Source organism: Symphalangus syndactylus, chromosome 18, assembly GCF_028878055.3.
Source record: "Symphalangus syndactylus isolate Jambi chromosome 18, NHGRI_mSymSyn1-v2.1_pri, whole genome shotgun sequence".
Classification (NCBI taxonomy): domain Eukaryota; kingdom Metazoa; phylum Chordata; class Mammalia; order Primates; family Hylobatidae; genus Symphalangus; species Symphalangus syndactylus.
Genome location: NC_072440.2, coordinates 21,877,533 through 21,900,758, shown reverse-complemented (window position 1 = coordinate 21,900,758; position 23,226 = coordinate 21,877,533). Strand labels below are relative to the sequence as shown.

At 53.7% G+C, this 23,226-nt stretch overlaps 1 protein-coding gene across 21 annotated transcripts in view; it reads left to right on the top strand.

Moving 5' to 3' along the window:
- TRIOBP (TRIO and F-actin binding protein) overlaps positions 1–20,046 on the top strand; it is a 78,585-nt gene extending 58,539 nt beyond the window's left edge. For 17 of the 21 annotated variants that reach the window (XM_063623047.1, XM_063623053.1, XM_063623046.1 and 14 more), the window contains 9 exons: positions 1,640–2,165; positions 3,200–3,310; positions 9,687–9,834; positions 11,969–12,071; positions 12,923–13,082; positions 13,157–13,270; positions 14,916–15,002; positions 15,867–16,030; positions 17,029–20,046. In XM_063623047.1, the coding sequence (XP_063479117.1) occupies positions 1,640–2,165; positions 3,200–3,310; positions 9,687–9,834; positions 11,969–12,071; positions 12,923–13,082; positions 13,157–13,270; positions 14,916–15,002; positions 15,867–16,028 (1,411 nt within the window). In that variant the 3' untranslated portion in view covers positions 16,029–16,030; positions 17,029–20,046. Of the gene's footprint in view, positions 1–1,639; positions 2,166–3,199; positions 3,311–3,462; positions 3,989–9,686; positions 9,835–11,884; positions 12,072–12,922; positions 13,083–13,156; positions 13,271–14,915; positions 15,003–15,866; positions 16,031–17,028 lie in introns of those variants that run through there. The other 4 variants (XM_055251759.2, XM_063623056.1, XM_055251762.1 and 1 more) reach the window with 2 other exon arrangements.
- The last annotated feature ends 3,180 nt before the right edge of the window (positions 20,047–23,226 follow it).

Here is a 23,226-nt window from a genome sequence, read left to right as displayed (position 1 = left end):
GGCCTTGGTGCCCACGCCTCCCGGGATGGGGAGCTCACTCCCTCTGGAGGCTGCCACGGGTACTGGGGCGGGAGGGCTGAGTTACCCAGTGGCAGAGCCCCCCACACTATCAACCCCAGATGCCCGTGGCGGGCTGGGACTTGGAGCTGCTGGGCAGCGGAAACAGAGTGTGGCATTAAAGGGGGCTGGGCTGGGTGTAGTGGCTCACACCTGTAATCCCAGCGCTTTGGGAGGCTGAGACGGGAGGATCACTTGAGCTCAGGAGTTCAAGACCAGCCTGGGCAATATAGTGAGACCTCATCCCTACAAAAAATTTAAAAATTAGCCGGCCGTGGTGGGGTATGCCTGTCAGCTGAGGTGGGAGGATCACCTGAGCCCAGAGGCCGAGTCCCCCAGCCTGGCCACACTGTGGCTATTCAGCCTTAGGCCAGAGGCTTTCCCATCTAGGTTTCAGAGTCCCCATCTGTCACGTTAGCATGTCATGTCTGTACTGTGTGAGGATGTGCCCAGAGCACTTTGTGAACTCTGAAGCACTGTGCAGTTGGACTGTTATTTAGCGTATAGGCCTAGCTGCTTTAAGAAAGAAACCCCAGGCACAGTAGCTTAATCGAGATAGATGTTCATGTCTCCCTTCAGAACAGCCCCGAGGTATGCAGTCCTGGCCTGGTGGGGCTCGCTCTGCCCTTCTGCCCTTTCAGGGGAGCCACCTGCCACACCCACTCAGCAGCCTATAGTCACATGGCCACAAGTAGCTGTGGGAATACTGCGAGTGTAGTTTTTGGCAGGGTGACCACCTACCCAGCTATGACTCTGACTGTGGATAAAGAGAATTGCCATAGTTGTTCAGAGTCTCTGCAACTTGTGTTCTGTGCACCCCGAGGTCCCGCCTTCACTCCATCAGCAGTGACTGTGGGCATCCCCCTTGCCACTGTGAGCCTTGGGAACCCGGGACATTGGTCTCCTACATCAACTCGTTGATCACCATTTGCAAAAAGCCCCCTGCCTGCTTTCCACATTCGCCCACCCCGTCCTCACGCCCATCATCTGAGAGATGTCGCTGTCCCACATTACAGATGAGGTCACTGAAGCTCAAAGAGGGCAAAGGGACCAGTGTGGTGGTTCATGCCTGTAATCCCAGAGCTTTGGGAGGCTGAGGTGGGAGGATCACATGAGCCCAGGAGTTCGAGACCAACCTGGGCAATATATTGAGACCCCATCTCTTATCAAAAATTTAAAAAATTAGCTGGGCGTGGTGGTGCATGTCTATAGTCCCAGCTACTCCAGAGGCCGAGGCAGGAGGATCACTTGAGCTAAGGAGTTTAAGACTGCAGTGAACTATGATCACACCACTCTACTTCAGCCTGGGCAGCAGAGTGAGACCCTGTCCCTTGAAAAACAAAAACAAGAAGAGGGGGCGAGGGAAGCCAGGCATCCTGGTGGGTCCCTGGGCTGTCAAGAGGTGGAGCTGGGATGTTCCCAGGGTCTGTCAACCAGGAAGCTCAGGTCGGGCTGCTTCCTTCCCTGGGGTCTGTCTCCAGCCCCTGGCGCAGGGCCTGGCACACAGGTGTCACTCCAAAAGTGCTCACTGTGGGACTGAGGGGGTGAGGACCCACCTGACGTGGCTCTGCTGGTGCTCTAGGCTCTCGGACTCTAATAAGGAGAACGCGCTGCACAGCTACAGCACCCAGAAGGGCCCCCTGAAGGCAGGGGAGCAGCGGGCGGGCTCTGAGGTCATCAGCCGGGGTGGCCCTCGGAAGGCGGACGGGCAGCGTCAGGCCTTGGACTACGTGGAGCTCTCCCCGCTGACCCAGGCTTCCCCGCAGCGGGCCCGCACCCCAGCCCGCACTCCTGACCGCCTGGCCAAGCAGGAGGAGCTGGAGCGGGACCTGGCCCAGCGCTCCGAGGAGCGGCGCAAGTGGTTTGAGGCCACAGACAGCAGGACCCCAGAGGTGCCTGCTGGTGAGGGGCCGCGCCGGGGCCTGGGTGCCCCCCTGACTGAAGACCAGCAAAACCGGCTCAGTGAGGAGATCGAGAAGAAGTGGCAGGAGTTGGAGAAGCTGCCCCTGCGGGAGAATAAGCGGGTGCCCCTCACTGCCCTGCTCAACCAAAGCCGAGGAGAGCGCCGAGGGCCCCCAAGTGATGGCCACGAGGCACTGGAGAAGGAGGTAGGCACCACGGCTGGCTCTCTAGGAGGCCCCTTGCCCCAGCGCTCCTCCAGTCCCTGCATTCATGCCCTGGCATTTGTCTTGCACTCCTACAGTGATGGGGAGCTCACCCCTGATCTGCTGTGAGTGTGCACCCCACACTCGTGCGAACTAGAATCTTCTTCCTTAGACCTTAGTAGTTTGGTTTGGTTTGGTTTGGTTTTTTTTTGTTTTTTTTTTTTTCCTAGTTCTGCCCTTAGCAGCCATAGAGAAGAGAAGTGGGAAGAGAAGGGAAAGACCTGCCAGGCGTAGTGGCACACACCTGTAATCCTAACACTTTGGGAGGCCAAGGTGGGAGCGTCCCTTGAAGCCAAGAGTTTGAGACCAGTCTGTGCGACATGGCAAAACCCCATGTCTACAAAAAAAAATACAAAATTTAGCTGGGCATGCTGGTGCGTACCTGTAGTCCCAGCTACTTGGGAGGCTGAGGTGGGAGGATGGCTGGAGCCCAGGAGGCAGAGGGTGCAGTGAGCCAAGATCAAGCCACTGCACTCCAGCAGTCTGGCAGTAGAGCCAGACTTTGTCTCAAATTCAAAAAAAAAGAAGAAGGGAGAGACCGTTTATTGTGCGTCTTCTGCACGTGGCCTCCCTGCCTGCACTGACTCATGGAATCCTCACAGCGGCCTCTACCCCCAGGGTGGACCTCAGCAGTTTTACTGACGAGAAGACTGAGGCTCAAAGATGTTTCCTCTGTCACCTACATGATGTATAAACATCTGTGACCACAGTTTCCTGTTCCTAACCCTGTCTAGCCTTCTCTGGGCCAAGGCTCTCCCAGGTCATTGACCTGGCCATCCAGGAAACAGCCCAGCGTCTCTCCTGGCCACATCTCACTCCAGGGCTGCTTGCCCTTCTCAAACCCTGAGCCATTCCTAAGCCTTCCAGGGACGCTGGGCTTGTATCCGTGTGGAGCTGGAAGCCTGTGGGCTCCTCGCTGCCTTCCACCAGCCCTGCCCCAGCTTCCAGGCCCCACTGACCACCCTTCTCCCTCGTAGGTTCAGGCTCTTCGGGCCCAGCTGGAGGCATGGCGTCTCCAAGGGGAGGCTCCTCAGAGCGCACCGAGATCCCAGGAGGATGGCCACATCCCCCCAGGCTATATCTCACAGGTAAGGCCGGGGGGCTGTTTTTCAGGGGGAGGGGGCAGGTTTCTGGTTGCCATGTTATCAGGAAACAGCTGAGATTTTGGGAGCCCTTCCTGTGTGTGCTAGAACCTGTGTGGGGCATTTGACATGCGTCATCTCATTTACTTTCCCCACAGCTGGTGGGTGTGATCACTGTGCCCGTTTTACAGACAAGGCCACTGAGCTCTGAGAGGTTATGTGACTTGCCCGAGGCCACCCCGCCTGCAGGTCTCAAACATGGGATTTGAGCGAGGGTCCGGCTGACTGCAGAGCCTGTGTGTGAGTCCCCGTGTGACACTCTGCACTCGGACCCTTGCCCCGGGGAAGTGGGGGGCTAGTGGCCCCAAGAGTCACTCCCTGAACACAGGGAAATCCTGCCGAGGCCCCACACAAGGAGGTCTGCAGGACAGGGGAGCCTCCAGTAGCCCTCAGAGAATGCACCGTCTGCCTAGGACAGCGGTTCTCAACGGGGTCCATTTTGTCCCCCTTGGGGACATTTGGCTGTGTCTGGGAATACTTTTGGTTGTCACAACTAGGACAAACTAACTCTCTAGAAAAAACGTGTGTGTGTGTACACATATATAAGTTTATTATAAATTTTACCAATAAAAACAATGCTTAGTACACAATTTACAAATAAAAAATATATAATTTTATTGTGAATTCCGTATAGCAAATGGATTTTTCTCAGAATGCTTTCAGTGATTTTTTCCATACTCTTGTATCCACAACTAATTAACGAATGGGGGTTGTTTTAACATGTATACTGGTTGACACTTTTGTTTATGGTAATGAGTAAGATGAGAAGACATTTGTCGAAACTTTACTGGTCCATGTTGTCAGCTACTTCTTTGCTAAATCGGATAGTAGTTTTCTATTGAGAATATTTGAGAATATTCTATTCAGAATATTTTTGCAATTTTTTGTTCTATTTACAATGTAATGGTCATAGATGTGACATGCTTTTAAGTTTAATCTGCATTATTAGCATTTTCTTATCACTTGCTTAAGTCTAGACAATCAACAAAACAATAAATCAAGCCCCGATGTTCAATGTTTACCAATTCTGCAGTGTAAATACTCCCACTGTGGCGAATGCTGCATTACCAGCACAAAGTCCCTGGACACAGAGTTGGGAAGAGATGTCACACTATTCACTAGGATTTCCACCATGCAGATACAGTAGATGTGATTGACCCCAAGAGCACACATAATAAAACACAGTGAAATATTTAGGAAGTAATAAATTTGAGTATCTATTACCTTGTCTTTAATGTAGTTAATTGGAAGTATATAAATTTAATTTTTAATGGCTGTGCTTAACAACTACATCACAGAATTACTAAAAATTTGACAACCAGCTGTCTGTAGTTATCACACCATTATCTAAAGTAGAAAAGAAGGGGCCAGGCTCAGTGGCTCACACCTGTAATCTCAGCACTTTGGGGAGGCCAAAGTGGGCGGATCACGAGGTCAGGAGAACGAGACTAACCTGGCCAACATGGTGAAACTCCGTCTCTAATAAAATACAAAAAATAGCCAGGTGTGGTGGTGCGCACCTGTAGTCCCAGCTACTTGGGAGGCTGAGGCAGGGGAATCGCTGGAACCCAGGAGGCGCAGGTTGCAGTGAGCCAAGATTGCGCCATGGCACTCCAGCCTGGTGACAGAGCAAGACTCCTCCACCTCAAAAAAAAAAAAAAAAAAAAAAGAAAAGAAGGCTGAGATCCAGGCCCTAGGCAGGAGGAGCCTTCTAGAAGTTTCCAAGGGGAGGTCACGTCATGAGGGGGCTCTCAGGAAGGCATTGGCTGGGGCATGAGAAGGAAGGCTGGTTGGTGCCTATCATGGAGGCCTCCAGTGCTGAGCTAAGAGTTAGAAGCTCTGGCCTGGTACAGTGGCTAACGCCTGTATCTCAGCACTTCGGGAGGTGAGGTGGGCAGATCACTTGAGGTCAAATGTTCGAGACCAGTGTGGCCAGAGTGGTGAAACCCTGTCTCTAATAAAAAAAAAATACAAAAATTAGCAGGGCATGGTGGTGGGCGCCTATAATCCCAGCTACTCCAATGGCTGAGGCAGGAGAATCGCTTGAACCCGGGAGGCAGAGGTTGCAGTGAGCTGAGATCCTGCCACTGCAGCCTGGGTGACAGTGAGACTCTATCTAAAAACAGCAACAAAAAACAAAACAAACAAAGAGTTAGAAGCTCATTCCACAGACTTTCAGAGGTTTGGGGTCAGATAGTGACATCAGGAAAGTGATGTTGGAGTGGAGGGGGCTTGGGAGAGGGCCAAGTGTAAGGCGTTAGGAAATGGCTGAAGGAGGGTGAATGTCAAGGGTCTGGAGGAAGAAGAATTTAGGACTGGATGACCAGATCTACGGAAGGCAGAGGGGCCTTTTTGGGGGCCCTGAGGCTGGAGCTGCTGCTTCAGGGAAGCCCGGAGACCGTCCTGGGGCCAAGTAGTGGATGGAGGTTCCACTGATAGAGGAGCAGGCAGGGGAGTTGGGGTGGGACGCAGAGGGCGAGCTAGGGGCTTACTTTGTCCTGGGGAGGGGCAGGGGAGGAGCCAGTGTTGTGCCGTGTAGCCTCCCACCCTGAGGCAGAGAAGGGAGCTGGGGGCCCAACACCCCAGCTGAGGCAGGTGGGAGGGCCTCCCAGGCCCCCAGCGTGGGGGCTTCTGCCTGCACTCTGCTCTAAGAAGCTCCAGGGGCTGCCTTCTGGGTGGGTGGGGCTGGGACCCATTCATACCCACCTATAATCAGAGCGGCTTCATCTTCCTCCATTTTATTTTATTTTAATTTTTTTAGAGATGAGGTCTTTCACTATCACCTAGGCTACAGCGCAGTGGCGCAGAGGCTCACTGCAGCCTCAAACCCTAGGGCTCAAGCAGTCTTTCCACCTCAGCCTCCTGAGTAGGAACCACAGGGTACACCACCACGCCTGGCTAATTAAAAAAAATTTTTTGTAGAGACAAGGTCTCACTATGTTCCCTGGGCTGGTCTTGAACTCCTGGGCTCAAGTGCTTCTCCCATCTTGGCCTCCCAAAGTGCTGGGGGTACAGGTGTGACCACTGCACTGGCCCGCCTTTGTCCATTTTACTCATAGAGCCAGCTTTAGATTTCCTTTAGATAAAGGCTCTGGCACTACAATGACGTTTAAAAGGCACTGCTTTGGCTTCTCAGCTTACAGGTGGCAAAACTGAGGCCCACAGAAGGGTGTGACCTTTGAGCTATAGGCAGACCTGTGTCTGGAATCCAGGCGTTCTGGTCCCCAGGTGCCCCACTGGGTGCACCAAAGTCTGTCAATGTTTCATCCCGTTAGGGTAGGATGGGCACGGGGAGCAGGTGGGAGGGGAGAAGGGAATAATTGGGAAACAGCTGAAGACCAGGCAGGTGGAGGAGTGACCCCAGATGCGGAGGGCAGCAGAGAAGAGGAGCTGAGTCATCTGTGTCACCCTCAGGCACGGGCGGAGGCGGCTGGAAACTCGGTGGACCTGGAGGAGTGACAGCTGGGAGGGATTCCCCAGCTGGTATCTCAGGCTGAGTGGGTGCCCTTCCTTCAGGGGTTGGGGGCTTGCTGCTGCAGGACAGCTCTCAGGTAGTCTGGGGCTTCACCCACTGGATGTCTGGTAAAGAGAACCCTTCCCCACTATTGCAGTGGGGGACAGAGGCATTTCTTTATCTACTTTGATGTCCATGTCAGAGGTGGCAGCCAGGATCAGGACACCTTGGGCCACTCAGGAAGGTAGGTGAGAGAGCCCCGAGGAGCCCCTCTTCATCAGCTGAGTGCCACCTCCTGATGTCAGCCCCTGCACCCCTGAGCTGCTGGGTCTGCCTGCCTGGTCTGGGCCTTTTCAGAAGAGCAGTGCCCACCCCCACATTGCTGGGCTCCCCACTGGTGGGTGCTGGCGTACCATCTCCCTCTGTGCACAGGGTTCCCGTGCCCAGGGAGCCTCGGGGGCTGGTCCTGTGAGGCCTGCTTTACAGATGCCAAGACTGAAGCTCAGAGGGGGCGAGGGGTTTGTTCAGGTTCACTCCAAGGCGCAGCCAGGATGAAGACCCCCTCTGAGGTCCAAAGCCGTGTTCTGTTGTCCTAAGCCAGGAGACATATAGAGGGCAGGAACAGAAGCCAGGGGACAGACACCCCTGTCGCCACGTGAAGCTCTTGGCCCTTGCTCCTCCATCAAATCGTCCCCAGGTGTGGCTGCTGGAGAGGCGGGGAGGTGGCCTTTGCATTGGGGAGACACAGTCCCTCATCTGACCCTCTGTGCCTTAGTTTCTTCCCTGGCTCTTCTTCCCCTTCCCTTTTTAATGACCTTAAACATTTTTTAAATTATATTAAAAGAAATGTTTACATTTTCAAAAATAATTTAAACAAACTGAAAGGCTGGAAATCAACACCTTCACACTCCTTCCGCTGCCAGCTGCCACCCTGGGGTCCTGTCGGTGGCTGCTGCCGCCTGCCTATCAGTTTCTGGTGGCAGCTGTAACCTGTCACCACAGCTACCTAAATAATGCACATGTATTACCTCACGCTTCTGTAGGTGAGAAGTCTAACGCAGGTCTTGCCACGCTGCAGCCGAGGCATGGGCAGGACTGTGTTCCTCTGCAGGCACCCGTTGTATCCCTTGCCTTCTCTGGCTTCTGGTGGCCGCCCGCGTCCCTTGGCTCTCAGCCCCTTCCTTCATCTTCAAAGCTTGCAGAGGGGAAGTTGAGTCCTTCACATCATTCTGACCATCCCTTCCTGGTCACACCTCCCTTGAACTCTTTGCTTCTGCCCCCTTCGTCCACTTTTAAGGACCCTTGTGATTACACTGGGCTTGAGGGATAATCTGGGATAATCTCCCGATTTTAAGGTCAGCTGATTAGCAACCTTGATTCCCTCTGCAGCCTGAATTCCTCTTTGCTACGTAACATGACATAGTCACAGATCCTGGGAGTAGGATGTGGATGACTTTGGGGGGCTATCATTCTGCCACCCACAATATCCTCCCTACCTTTTCTGTGTTTTCACGTCCATTCACTGGGACGGACAGGTCTGCACGTTTGTTTCCGTGAGTGAGATCATACCATGTGTAGTGTCAGAAGCCAACTTTCACCACCTCATTTTGGGATCTTTTTCCACAGCATCCACACAAAAACTCTGTCTAGCAGCTGCCTGTGGCCCATTGTAAAGCTCCATCCCATCATTTATTCAAGAGTTCCCCTGATAGGGATTTAGATTGTTTCCACTTTTCATCTGTTACCAACCTTGCTGTAGGGAATACCCTTGTTCCAAAAGTCTCTGTACACATACGACTTTCTGTGGGATCATTTCTAGGAGTAACCTACTAGGTCAACCAGTGGGGTCGCAAAATGTGATGATGCCACCGGACCACCCCACACACACACCGTCATGGCGGACACTCCCAGCAGTGGGTATTATTAGTCTTTGAGATACTTGCCCATCTTGTCTCCTAAGTGTTATTTTGTATTACATCATCAGTTTCAGCTCATTTACTGAGCACCTGCCACATGTCAGGCCCTGGCCTACACCCTAGGGACTGCACCAGTCAGATTTTCTCAGTCTTCAGGTCTGGCAGAGATAGAACCTTTTGAGGCAGGGGAGAGACTGCCCAGAGACAGAGCTAGGAGAGACATTTAAACTGGGCTGCAGGTCGGTAAATTACCCAGGGAGGTAAAGTTGCCAAAAAAACATTCCAGGCCGGGCGCAGTGGCTCATGCCTGTAATCCCAGCACTTGGGGAGGCCAAGGCCGGCGGATCACAAGGTCAGAAGTTCAAGACCATCCTGGCTAACACAGTGAAACTCCATCTCTACTAAAAATACAAAAATTAGCTGGGCGTGGTGGTGGGCACCTGTAGTCCCAGCTATTCAGGAGGCTGAGGCAGAAGAATTGCTTGAACCCAGAGGCGGAGGTTGCAGTGAGCTGAGATTGCTCCACTGCATTCCAGCCTGGGTGACAGAGCAAGACTGTCTCAAAAAAAAAAAAAAAAAAAAAAAACCCACAAAATTCTAGGCAGTGGGAATAGCTAAAGCTCAGAGGTGTGAACGTGCTGCAACCATAACTCTAAGATTGCTTGGCAGAGAAAGGCCAGGGATGAGACCGTAAAGGTCAGCCATGGGAACAGGGACTTGACTCTGTAGGATGAGGAGTCCCTGGAGGGCTTGAAGCAGGAGTGACAAGGTGAGGTTTGTGAATGAGGAGCTGTGGGGTGGGGATGGGAGCAGGAGCAGGTGCAGACTGGAGGTGCCAGGACCCAGGAGGAGGTGGTGTACCTGCCCCTGAGCCTTCTCCTCTGGAGGCTGGGGAAGGGCCGCTGTCCAGAGGAACGGGGCAGCCTGTGACACCCTGGCCTCCGGCCCACAGGAGGCATGTGAGCGCAGCCTGGCAGAGATGGAGTCCTCACACCAGCAGGTGATGGAGGAGCTGCAGCGGCACCACGAGCGGGAGCTGCAGCGGCTGCAGCAGGAGAAGGAGTGGCTCCTGGCCGAGGAGACAGCAGCCACGGCCTCAGGTATGGACCCTGGGTGGGGCACAGCAGGCTGGGCTGTGAGCCTCTGTGCTGAGGCTCCTCCTAGCCAAACTGGGGAGGACTTTATCAAATAAGATGTAGGGGTCTCAGTGCCACATTTGGGGTAAAGGGTCAGCAGGGGTTGGAAGCTCCAAGAACTGGCCTGTAGCCCTTCTTAAAAAGGGAAACTGAGGCAGTAAATGATACCCTCCCCGCCCCCAACATCACCACTACCATGGGTGGTGACTCCTCCTGCTCAGGGGCCTGCAGCCACCATAGAGTCTGCTTAAAGGCACACGCTACACACATGCATGGGGGAGAGGCTGATCAGCTGCATCCCCTGTCCTCATAGGAGTGCCTCCTCCCTGGGCACATGGGCCAGACCCTGGGGAGAGCAGGGGAAGGTGTGAGCATTGTCCATGCCAGCTGTGTGCCAGGCACTGGGCCCCACATCTTTCCCACGGGAGCACCCTTCATCCTGGGCAATTCCCTCCCCTCCTGCCACTGCACACCTGCTGTGTGCCTGGCACATTCCTAGGCATCACTAGGGGTTTGCAGAACGATAGAAATGCTGGTCAATGTCACATGATCTGAAGCTTACAACCTGCCAGTGCTGTGCCAAGTGCTCATGCACTCGAACCCAGCCTTGGGGCCAGTGTGCTCTGCATTTTAGGAAGATCGCCTTTGCAGCCACATGTGTTAGAGACCCCTTCCCCCTCAGCAGAATCCAGATTTCGCCCTGTAATCTGGCACTAAGGTTTCTGCTGTGAAATGGATAAAAATCACACAAGTGGAATAATAAAGACCATAAATAGCCTCATGTCCATTCAGGGTGGGGATTGCCACCAAAAGAGTTACCAGAGGCCCGGTGCAGTGGCTCATGCCTGTAATCCCAGCACTTTGGGAGGCTGAGACAGGCAGACCACCTGAGGTCAGGAGTTCGAGACTAGCCTGGGCAACATGGTGAAACCTCATCTCTACTAAAAATACAAAAATTAGCTGGGTGTGATGGTGGGCAGCTGCAATCCCAGCTACTCAGGAGGCTAAGGCAGGAGAATCTCTTGAACCCAGGAGACGGAGGCTGCAGTGAGCTGAGATTGCACCACTGCACTCCAGCCTGGGTGGCAGAGCGAGACTCCATCAAAAAAAAAAAAAAAAAAGGCCGGGCACTGTGGCTCATACCTGTAATCCCGGCACTTTGGGAGGCCGAGGTGGGTGGATCACGAGGTCAGGAGTTCAAGACCAGCCTGGCCAAGATGGTGAAACCCTGTCTCTACTAAGAATACAAAAATTAACCATGCACAGTGGCAGGTGCCTGTAATCCCAGCTACTCAGGAGGCTGAGGCAGGAGAATCACTTGAAAGTGGGCGGCAGAGGTTGTAGTGAACCGAGATTGTGCCACTGCACTCCAGCCTGGGTGACAGAGCAAGACTCCGTCTCAAAAAAAAGGGAGAAACTTTCAATGTTCAGAAGTTTTGGATTTTAGAATCGTGGGTAAAACCTTGGGTGGCCCTGAGTGGGAAAAAAAAACCTCAGTCTCAGTCCTTAGGAGCTCACAATCTGAGAATAAAGCCAGCAGGAGCTAATGTTGGGGCATTTACTCTGAGCCATGCTTTGTTCTAAATGCTCCACACACCTTCCAATAACCCCATGGAGGAAAGGTACTGTTGTTGTCTATCCCTGTTTTCCAGATAAGGGATCTGAGGCACAAGGGGTTAAGTCACATCGATTTATGCTGATTGTGGAGCCTGAGCTCTTGACCACTAGGCTGGTCAAAGCAGATAGGCCTTGTTTGAGAGCCCTCAGAGTCTGCAGGGCGGGTGTACTAGGTGGGGTCCTACCTGGAAATCACTAGAACAGGAGGTACCAATGGTCAGGCACTGAGCTGTCTCCCCAGCAGGGTCCGTCCAACAGGATTATCTTCCCTTAATAGATGGGCTCAGAGAGGTTGAGAGCTTACCCCAAGCCACTCAGTTTATGACACAGCCTGGGCTGCTCTGGACTTCTGGTTCGGTGCTCTTTGCATAGCACTCCTTGGTCCTGTCTCCACCAGTACATGTGGCGTCTTAGAGCTGGTGGCACTTGGTGCTGCTGAACCCCCTCCAGTCTCTCTTGTGCCTCTCTGCCCTGCTTCCAGCCATTGAAGCCATGAAGAAGGCCTACCAGGAAGAGCTGAGCCGAGAGCTGAGCAAAACACGGAGTCTCCAGCAGGGCCCAGATGGCCTCCGGAAGCAGCACCAGTAAGATGATGCCAGGGCCCAACTGCCCACCCTAATGGTTATGGGTTGAGAAACTTTGCTGAGGCCCCTTGGCAGAGGACACATCAGTTTGCCCCTAGCTGAGATTCCTGCTCCAGTCTCATGGATGCAAGAAACAGAAGCAGAAGGTCCTCAGGCAGACCCCATGCCAGTCCTCACAGACAGTCCTTCAGGTGCCTTGTTGTCTTGGCTGGTCCCGGCCTCCACCCACCTCTTCACCCCTTTAGTCTCCCCTAGAGCTGGGCTGCAGTGTCACACTGTTGACCACTAGGCCTCTCCCTGCCCCAGAGCACAGTTTTGGAATGTTGAGGCTTCAGGGGCTTTAAAGATGGGCCCCTCCAGCTGGGCATGGTGGCTCATACCTGTAATCCCAGCACTTTGGGAGGCTGGGATCAGGAGTTCGAGACTAGCCTGGCCAACATGGTGAAACCGCATCTCTACTAAAAATACAAGCTAGCTGAGTGTGGTGGCGGGAGCCTGTAATTCTAGCTACTTGGGAGGCTGAGGCAGGAGAATCGCTTGAACCCAGGAGGCAGAGATTTCAGTGAGCCAAGATTGTACCATTGCATTCCAGCCTGGGCAACAAGAGTGACAGCAAGACAATATCTAAAAAAAAAAAAAAAAAAAGATGGGCTCCTCCAAGCTACCCTCACTTAGGGGAAACACCTGTAGCCCAGAGAGGCTGTCACTGGTTCACAGCCCACAGCAGGCTAAAGGCAAACCTAGAGAGGGAACCCCAGAGTCCTGGGATGCTTTGAATCTACCCTGACTGGACTCCAGGCTTGGCAGGGGCAAGATAACCTACGCTCTCCTCTGCTCCTCCTCTGGGGCAGGTCAGATGTGGAGGCACTGAAGCGGGAGCTGCAGGTGCTATCGGAGCAGTACTCGCAGAAGTGCCTGGAGATTGGGACGCTCACGAGGCAGGCCGAGGAGCGCGAGCACACGCTGCGCCGCTGCCAGCAGGAGGGCCAGGAGCTGCTGCGCCACAACCAGGTGGGCCTGGCCCCAGGTTGGGGGGACACAGGCGGGTCCCAGCACCCCTCCCCTGACCACCATGCCTCTCCCAGGAGCTGCATGGCCGCCTGTCAGAGGAGATAGACCAGCTGCGCGGCTTCATTGCCTCACAGAGCATGGGCAACGGCTGCAGGCGCAGCAATGAGCGGAGTTCCTGCGAGCTGGAGGTGAGTACCCTCACTAGCACCAGGCAGCCCAGTGGTTCTCGGGGCCCAGGGCTATGGGGCACCCCCGCCACAGGCTTGGTACCACCTGTGGCAGGAAAGCCAAGTCTCCCAGTGGCTGGGCCAGCCTGACTAGGCCAGAACACCTACTACGCATCCAGTAGCCAGAATTCTGCCCTCCCACCTGCATTGTGTCACCTACCTGCTGTGTACCATAGCAAATCACTCCACTTTTCTGAGTCCCAGTAGCTCATCTGTAAAATGGCACCAGCACCTTCCTTGCTGGGAAATATTGGGGTGAGAAAATGTGTGTGTGTGTGTGTGTGTGTGTGTGTGGATCACTGTAGTATTTTCTTTCTTTCTTTTTCTTTCTCTCCTTCTTTTTTTTTTTTTGAGACAGAGTCCCACTCTGTCACCCAGGCTGGAGTGTAGTGACACGATCTCAGTTCACTGCAACCTCTGCCTCCCTGGTTCAAGCGATTCTCCTGCCTCAGCCTCCCAAGTAGCTAGGATTACAGGCATGTGCCACCTCACCTGGATAATTTTGTATTTTTAGTAGAGACAGAGTTTTTCCATGTTGGTCAGGCTGGTCTCGAACTCTCAACCTCAGGTGATCTGCCCACCTCGGCCTCCCAAAGTGTTGGGATTACAGGTGTGAGCTACCGTGCCCAGCTGATATTTTATTTCTCTTTTTTTTTTTGAGACGGAGTCTCACTCTGTCACCCAGGCTGGAGTGCAGTGGCACCATCTCGGCTCACTGCAAGCTCCGCCTCCCGGGTTCACGCCATTCTCCTGCCTCAGCCTCCTGAGTAGCTGGGACTACAGGCACCCGCCACCACTCCTGGCTAATTTTTTGTATTTTTAGTAGAGACAGGGTTTCACCATGTTAGCCAGGATGGTCTCAATCTCCTGACCTCGTGATCCACCTGCCTTGGCCTCCCAAAGTGCTGGGATTACAGGCGTGAGCCACCGCACCCGGCCCCGATATTTTATTTCTTCAACAAACACTTAGGTGAGGCTCACTCTGTACTTAGAACTTCTGGAAGCCCTTTTTGTCTGTTAACTCATCTAATCTTCCTGACAGCTCCATACATTAGCTACTATGACTGTCCCTATTTACAGATGAGGAAACTGAGACACAGGAAGGTCAAGTACCTTACCAAAGCTTTTATAGCTGGACTGGGATTTGAACCAGGCAGTCTGGCTCCAGTCTGAGCTTTTAAGCCTCCCCAGTCCTGGCTGAACTTGTTTCCTCCTCGGTCAAGTCAGCAGCACCTAGCCCTCAGAGTTGGGGAGGGGTTAATGAGGTGCCTTGTGGAGTGGCTCAGACTGGTCAGGTTTATGTAGGGCTTCTTTTCATCCATCTCACTCCCGAAGTGAGAGCCTGGTGCTGCATGAGGACTGCAGCAGAGTTGACCTGAGATATCCATTCACACGGGCTGGACAGGGGTGAGAGTAAGGGAAGGCAAAGCGGGGGAATCGGAGAGGGCTTCCTGGAGGAGTCCGCCTCCAGGATGTAGAGGGTTTTTGTGCAGATAGGGGCTGCATTCTGGGGGCCTGAGGCAGAGAGAACCCAGGCTGCAGGGCACTGTGGGCCAGGGTAGCTCTGGCTTCTGGCCCTGGGTTAGTCCAGCACCTATATCCCCAGGTGCTGCTTCGTGTAAAAGAAAACGAACTCCAGTACCTGAAGAAGGAGGTGCAGTGCCTCCGGGACGAGCTCCAGATGATGCAGAAGGTAGGTCCTGCCGCTGGGCTGGAGGCTGTGGGGGACCCTGGAGCCACCGGGATGCCATCCTGTGAGCACCTGCTCTGTGCCAAGCCCTGCACTTGCTTCATCATTCCTCAGGCTCTCCTGTGCTTCTCCCATGTAGGTGTCATCATCCCCATTCACTGACAGGGAAACTGAGACTAAGAAAGGGGAAGTGACTTCCCCAAGGCCGTACTTGGCTTCTGTTTATTTAGCATTATTGAATTTATTGATTATTATTGAGCACCTACTATATCCCGGGCACTGTGCTAGGTGCTGGGAAGATAGATGTGAACAAAATAGCCCCAAATCTCTGCCGTGGGGAGCTTGCACTCCAGTGAGAATAACCATGTTGCTAGGAGTTGGGTGGGTCGGGGTTCAGCCCAGGTCTGAGTCTGCAGCCCGCCTGGCCCACCCTTGGCTGCTATGTCACTGCCTGGTGCGCTCTGTCAGTTTGGGGCAGGAAGTGGACATGTTGGTGGCTCTGTAAGTGCACGTGAGCCAGACCGTGTTTACCGCACTTGAAGAACAGGTGGCGTGAACTCACGGGAAGGGCCCGAGCACCCAGCCAGGCTGACCTGGTTCTCATCCCAGCCACTCACCGCCCTGCGGTCTTGGGCAAAATCTCCTACCCTGAAACAGGATGAGGATGACAATGACACCCATGTCCCTGGGTGGTACCAGGGAGGTGGGAGGGGTAAGCCCAGGACCCATGGCCGTCTTGGGGAGCCACCTGGAGGGATGAAGCGAGGGTGCTGCAGGGAGGTCTGGCTGCTGATGCTGCCCATGTGCCCGGTGGGCAGGGCTGGAGGGGGAGACTTCATGCCCTCATACCTGCCTCCTGTCCCCCAGGACAAGCGCTTCACCTCGGGAAAGTACCAGGACGTCTATGTGGAGCTGAGCCACATCAAGACACGGTCCGAGCGGGAGATCGAGCAGCTGAAGGAGCACCTGCGCCTTGCCATGGCTGCCCTCCAGGAGAAGGAGTCGATGCGCAACAGCCTGGCTGAGTAGAGGTGGGTGCCGAGGCTTGTGCCCTGCAGGGTGGGCAGGGGCTGAGGCTCTCCCACACCCGGGACTCCCTGGACCACCCCAGCCAGGCCACTTCCTTCTTCTGGCCTCCAATTCCCGTTCTGTAAAAAGGACGATGAAACCAGCAACACGGGGTTGTTGCAGAGATCCCGTCAGACCCGGGCCACAGGCTGCTTCATCAGCTTAAGCCTGTTCCTCCAGAGCTGGGCGGCACAGTGCGGAGCCACAGCCTGCTCAGTGCACCCCACTTCTTGGGGCTGGAGGCAAATGCAGTGTGCACATCCCTGACCCCAACAGTGAATCTCCACTGAGCTTCACACACAGACATCACACGTTGAGGCCAGGCCTCGGTCCCAGTTAGTCTTACACTCGTGCTTGACTTAGCAGAGCTCAAAGTGGTTGGTTGGTTGGTTGGTTGGTTGGTTTTGGTTGTTTTGAGACAAGGTCTTACTCTGACACCCAGGCTGGAGTGCAGTGGTGCAATCACGGCTCACTGCAGCCTCAATCTCCTAGGCTCAAGGGATCCTCCCACCTCAGCCTTCTGAGTAGCTGGGACCACAGGCCCGCACCACCATGCCCAGACAATTTTTGCACATTTTGTATAGGCGGGGTTTCGCCATTATTTCCCAAGCTGGTCTCGAACTCCTGGGCTCAAGCAATACACCTGCCTCAGCCTCCCAAAATTCTGAGATTACAGGCGTGAGCCGCTGCACCTGGCCGAGGTGTTTTTATTTTTGCTTTTTCAACGCCACATCTACCTGGAGCATCCTCTTTCTGATAAGTCCACATGGACTTCCTAAGGCATGCAGGAGAGGCCACCCTATGGCTGAGCTACTTGGGAAGGAGCCAGGAAGAGCAGATCTGGCTGTACCTTAGGGGCTGAGAGGTGGTGGAAGGACCCACTCGGCACCCTTGCTTGGCCTTGGGGTGGCCTCACAGCCCCTCAGCCCAGGCCTCAGCCCTGCCGCACCTTGTCTTTCAGGTCCCGCCCAGCTGCAGACCCTCCAGGCTGGAGGACCAGCCGCCATCCTTCCCTCCTGGATGGAAGTCAAAAGCCAAGCTTTCTCCCCACCCTCTGTGGGCCACACGTGCACTTGCACCCACCACACACACACACAGACACAGACACATACACACACACGTGCACACGTACACACGGACACACACACACACACACTGCATATCTGAGCGCGCCCCTCTCACTGGGTCTTACCTTGCACCTTCTTCAGGATTTTATATGTGAAGAGATTTTTATATAGATTTTTTTCGTTTTTTTCCAAAACACTTTATACTTAAAAAAAAAAAAAAAAAGCAATTCCTGGTGGCCGTGTGCCTCCAACCCTGGTCCCCCCTCTGTCTCCAGCCACCCTGTGCTTGGGCTTCTGGGCTGGTGGCCCTGGCCCAGGGGTCTGGCAGAGGCCCAGGCAGCGGCCATGGTGGGGTGTCTCTGCAGGGGAGAGGCAGGAGCCTGCCACCCTCTTCCTACCCTACCTCCTACTAACACTTCCTGCCCCATTTGGACCCGTACCATGGGGCTCAGGACAGAGGGAGCTAGCAGCTGGCCTCCATGGCCCCACAGCCTCCTTCGAGGCTGTGCTGGGTGCAGAACCGCCAGAGCCACCCAAAAGGTGTTTCTCTCCTGCTCCCTGAACCTCTTAACTTAATAAAACGTTCCAGCAGCTCTGGTGTCCTAGATGGCTGGCAGAACAGGAATGGAGATTGGGGTTTCTTGAAGTGGCTTCCCCACTCACACCCTACCCCACCCCACCCTTCCTAAAGCAGCGGCCTCTAGGCTTCTGAGGGTGGGGCTGAAAATCCAAGGTCTCCCTTAGTACAGACTGACACCCCCAGTGTGGCTTGCAGGCCAGTGGCAGCAGAAGCATGTGAGAAATAGCAAGTCCAGCCCCACCCCGACCTACTGAACCAGCATCTGCATTTTAACAGGGTGCCCCAGTGATTCACGTGACTTTCAAAGTCTGAGGAGCCCTGGAGTAGGGCCCAGGGCCCAGGCCTGAGAGAGAGGCCTGGAGCTAAGACTGGCCCTGACCATGACCTTGGGCAAGTCACCCCCCTCACTGAGCCTCAGTTTGCTTCTCCATCAAATGGGTGTTTTTCTTTCAGTCCCAGTCCTCTCCTGAGGCTTTTCCCAGAGGTCATGCCCAGCCCTGGGCAGGGGTGAGGGCAGGGTTGTGGCTGCCCCAGGCCCAGGTCCAGTGGGCTGGGAGTCCTCACCATGGCTGGCTGTGCTGATTATGGTTGCATGGGGCTGGGAAGAGGTCCCATTTCTGAGCCACAGAAACAGGCCACATCCGGTAGGGGTCCTGGAAGTCTGTGAGAACCCAGAGGAGACCCCGACCCAGCCTGCAGGTAGAAGACTGCCTTTGGAGGCAGCTTTGAAAGATGACTCTTCCGCCGGGTGCGGTGGCTCAAGCCTGTAATCCCAGCACTTTGGGAGGCCGAGGCGGGCGGATCACGAGGTCAGGAGATCGAGACCATCCTGGCTAACACGGTGAAACCCTGTCTCTACTAAAAATACAAAAAATTAGCCGGGCGTGTTGGCGGGCGCCTGTAGTCCCAGCTCCTCGGGAGGCTGAGGCAGGAGAATGGCCTGAACCCGGGAGGCGGAGCTTGCAGTGAGCCGAGATCGCGCCACTGCACTCCAGCCTGGGTGACACAGCAAGACTCCGTCTCAAAAAAAAAAAAAAAAGAAAGATGACTCTTCCAGATGGAAGAATCAGGAAGGGCCTTCCACGCGGAGGCACCAGCAGGAGCAAACGTCCCTGGTGTGTTCAGGCAAAGAGCCACAGGAGAGTGAGCTCGTGGAGTGGGGAGAGATTGTTTCCCATTCCCTTGCCAGGGATTGGTTGAGGAATGGACAAGGGATGCAGTTCCAGCCAGTGAAATGCGAGGGGAAGTCTTGGGAATGGGGTGGAGGAAGTTATCTGGGAAGGGTGTCCTTGGTCTTAAAAAGAGGCACAAGAGGCCGGGCGCGGTGGCTCATGCCTTTATCCTAGCACTTTGGGAGGCCAAGGCAGGGGGATCACCTGAAGTCAGGAGTTCGAGACCAGCCTGGCCAACATGGTGAAACCCCGTCTCTACTAAAAATACAAAAAATTAGCCAGACGTGGTGCTAAGCACCTGTAATCCCAGCTACTCAGGAGGCTGAGGCAGGAGAATCACTTGAACCCAGGAGGCAGAAGTTGCAGTGAGCCAAGATCGTGCCACTGCACTCCAGCCTGTGTGACAAAAGCGAAACTCCATCTCAAAAAAAAAAGGGGGAGGGTGGCGCAAGGAGAGGACACCTCTCTCCTGGCCCTGTCGCCATCTTCCCTCATCAATAACTAAAAATGGCAGAGAAGAAAGAGCCAGGACCCCGTGCCATCAAATCCTCCGGCCTTGACGCTGCCCTGTCTCAGCACTGCTTGCCTTAGGAGATCAGGAGTGTTCCTAGCTACTGGGAGATGGGATGCCTGCCACTGGCAGCACTGCCGTCCATCCTCACCATCCCACCATCCCCCCAGGACAGCTCTCCATCCCATCCTCTGCCTCCCTTCTAGCCTTAGCCTAACTCAGGGCTCCCCCGTCTCACACCTGGGTTGCAGGAACATCCCCTTTACCAACCCCCCTCCCATCCCTCCTCAGGGCTGCCTAGGGGATCTGCAAAAACCAGGCCAACCTCTGAAAGGTGCTCCACATCTCATGAAAAACTGTGAAATCGCACTGCCCCACTATTAGAGTAGCTCAGAGGAGAAGGTCTGCCAGTACCAAGTGCTGGTGGGGATACGGAGAACGGCAGCTCCCAGGCGCTGCTGGTGCAAATGTGCTTTGTTGCAACCACAGCAGGAAACTGACCGGCTTCTCAAGTTAAATACGCATCTACCCTATGGCCTAGCATTTCCACTCCTGCTTACACATCCAGGAGAAATGAGTGCTTACATGCACAAAAGGATGAGTACCATAATACTCATATCAGCAAATAAACAATATAGCTGTGTGTCAGTAGCAGAATGCATAAATTGTGGTCGATTCATACGTTGGAGTACTATACAGCAATTTAAAAAAAAAAACTGCTACACACAAAAATGTCGGTGAATCTTTCAGACACAATGTTGAGCAACAATAGCCACAGAAGAGTGCAAGGCTGCACGATTTTATTTAGGTGAGGTTCAAGAACAGATAAAACATTATGGTGATAGTGGTCAGAACAGCGGGTACCTCTGAGCTGAGGGCATTGACCAGCAGTGGGCAAAAGGGAACATTCTGATTCCAGAAATGTTCTATATCATGGTCTGGGTTGTGGTCACATGGGTACATAAACAGATGTAAAATTTCACCATGCCAGCCAGGAATAATCCCAGCACTTTGGGAGGCCAAGGCAGGTGGATCACCTGAACTCAGCAGTTTGAGATCAGCCTGGCCAACATGGCAAAACCCCATCTCTACTAAAAATACAACTAATTAGCCGGGCTTGCTGGAACATGCCTGTAATCCCAGCTACTCAGGAGGCTGAGGCAGGAAAATCGCTTGAACCTGGGAGGCGGAGGTTGTAGTGAGCCGAGATCACACCACTGCACTCCAGCCTGGACAACACAGCGAGACTTTGTTTAAAAAAAAAAAAAAAAAAATTTGCCATGCCTTGCACTTACGATTTGTTCATTTTTACTATGTGTGAATCACGTGTCAATGGCGCAGGGGGTGGGAAGAAGCCTGCTTTACCAAAGAATAAGCCAGGGCTCCGGCAGGCTCCCAGATGAGCCACCTGGGAAATGGCCCTGTCACCGCAGCCACAGGCAATTTGACCAAAACCACGTGGTTTGGCTGCAAGTCTGGTCAACTGCTTCAGGCAGCCAGGCATGTGCTCTGGAAAGAAAACAAACTGGATTCAGATGAACCTGCCAGGTCAAAGCCTACCTGCTGCCTCCAGCTGGCTAGGTGAGCCTTACTGAGTCACATCTCTCTCTGGGCTTTACTTCCTCATCTGATGAATGGGAACAATAACGTCTACCCCAGAGGACTGTGTAGGTGTTAAATTACAAACTGTCAGTTATCTATTGCTGTGTAGCCAATGACCACATAGGTAATGGCCTAGAATACCACTTTTTAAATAGTCATTCGTGGTCTTATGGGTTGACCTGGCTCAACCTGGCAGTTCTCTTCGTGTCTTTTTTTGAGACATAGTCCCGCTCTGTCACCCAGGCTGGAGTGCAGTGGTGCGATCTCGGCTCACTGCAACCTCCGCCTCCTGGCTTCAAGTGATTTCCTGCCTCAGCCTCCCAAGTAGCTGGGATTACAGGTGCCCGCCACCATGCCCAGCTAATTATTTTTAGTAGAAATGGGGTTTCACCGTGTTAGCCAGGCTGGTCTCAAAGTCCTGACCTCAAGTAATCCGCCCACCTCGGCCTCCCAAAGTGCTGGGATTACAGGCGTGAGCCACCGTGCTCGGCCTGGACATCTCTTTCTCCACATGGCTACTTCATGGGGCTAGCTTGGGCTCCTTACAGCTTAGTGGACTTGGGACAATCTATAGTCTGACTTCCTACATGGTGGTTGACTTCCCCCTAGAAAAGGAGTTCTGGCCAGGTGCACTGGCTCAGAACTGTAAATCCAGCACTTCAGGAGCCCGAGGCAGGAGGATCACTTGAGGCCAAGAGTTAATTCGAGACTAGCCTGGGCAACACAGCAAAACCTCGTATCTACAAGAAATTAAAAAAAAAAAAAAAAAAAAAAAACAATAGCCAAGCAACCCGGGTGGGGTGGCTCACACCTGTAATCCCAGCACTTTGGGAGGCCGAGGCAGGTGGATCACCTGAGGTCAGGAGTTCGAGACCAGCCTGACCAACATGGAGAAACCCCATCTCTACTAAAAATACAAAATTAACCAGGCGTGGTGGCACGCGCCTGTAATCCCAGCTACTCAGGAGGCTGCGGCAGAGAAATCGCTTGAACCTGGGAGGCAGAGGTTGCAGTGAGCTGAGATTGCACCACTGTACTCCAGCCTGGGCAACAGAGTGAGACTCCTTCTCAAAACAAAAGCCAGGCATGGTGGTGCACGTGCCTGGAGTCCCAGCTACTTGTGAGGCTGAGGCAGGATGATTGCTTGAGCCCACGAGTTGGAGGTTGCGGTGAACTGTGATTGCTGCCACCGCACTCTAGTCTGGGCAACAGAATGAGACCCATCTCTAAAAAAATAAAAACAATAAAAAGTAAAGGAAGCCTCAACAGCCCCAAGTGGAACCTACGAGCTTCTTAAGAGTTAGGCTTGGAGGTGCTGCAGCATCCCTTCCATCACTTTAGTCAAAAACGAGTCGCAGAGCCAGCCCAGGTCCAATGGGAGAGGCGGCAGCAGGGCCTGAGCGCCTGTGGTGTGGTTCACTGGCAGCCATCTTTCTCCTCGGTTTCTGCTTCAGCTGCGCCCCAGCTCCTCTTTAGTCCCCTCTGTGGAATTCTCATTTTCTTCCCAGCCCTCTGATGTGCTTCCCTGGAGTCTATCCTCTGCAATCCTCTGTTGTCCCGTGAAGACTTATTTATTTATTTACTTACTTACTTAGAGACGGAGTCTCACTCTGTCACCCAGTCTGGAATGCAATGGCACAATCTCAGCTCACTGCAACATCCACCACCCAGGTTCAAGGGATTCTCCTGCCTCAGCCTCCTGAGTAGCTGGGACTACAGGCGCCCGCCACCACGCCTGGCTAATTTTTTGTATTTTTTAGTAGAGACAGTGTTTCACCGTGTTAGCCAGGATGGTCTCGATCTCCTGACCTCGTGATACGCCTGCCTCGGCCTCCCAAAGTGCTGGGATTACAGGCATGAGCCACCGCCCCCAGCCTGGAGCTGCTTTATTTGTTTATTTTTTTTTTAATTTTTTTTGAGATGGAGTCTCGCTCTGTCGCCACACAAGAGTGCAGTGGCACAATCTCGGCTCACTGCAACCTCTGCCTCCTGGGTTCAAGCAATTTTCTTGCCTCAGCCTCCCGAGTAGCTGGGATTACAGGCACACACCACCACGCCCGGCTAATTTTTGTATTTTTAGTAGAGATGGGGTTTCTCCATGTTGGCCAGGATGGTCTCAATCTCCTGACCTCGTGATCCACCTGCCTTGGCCTCCCAAAGTGTTGGGATTACAGGCGTGACCCACAGCGCCTAGTCTGGAGCTGCTTTAGTATTAGTTGGATGTTGC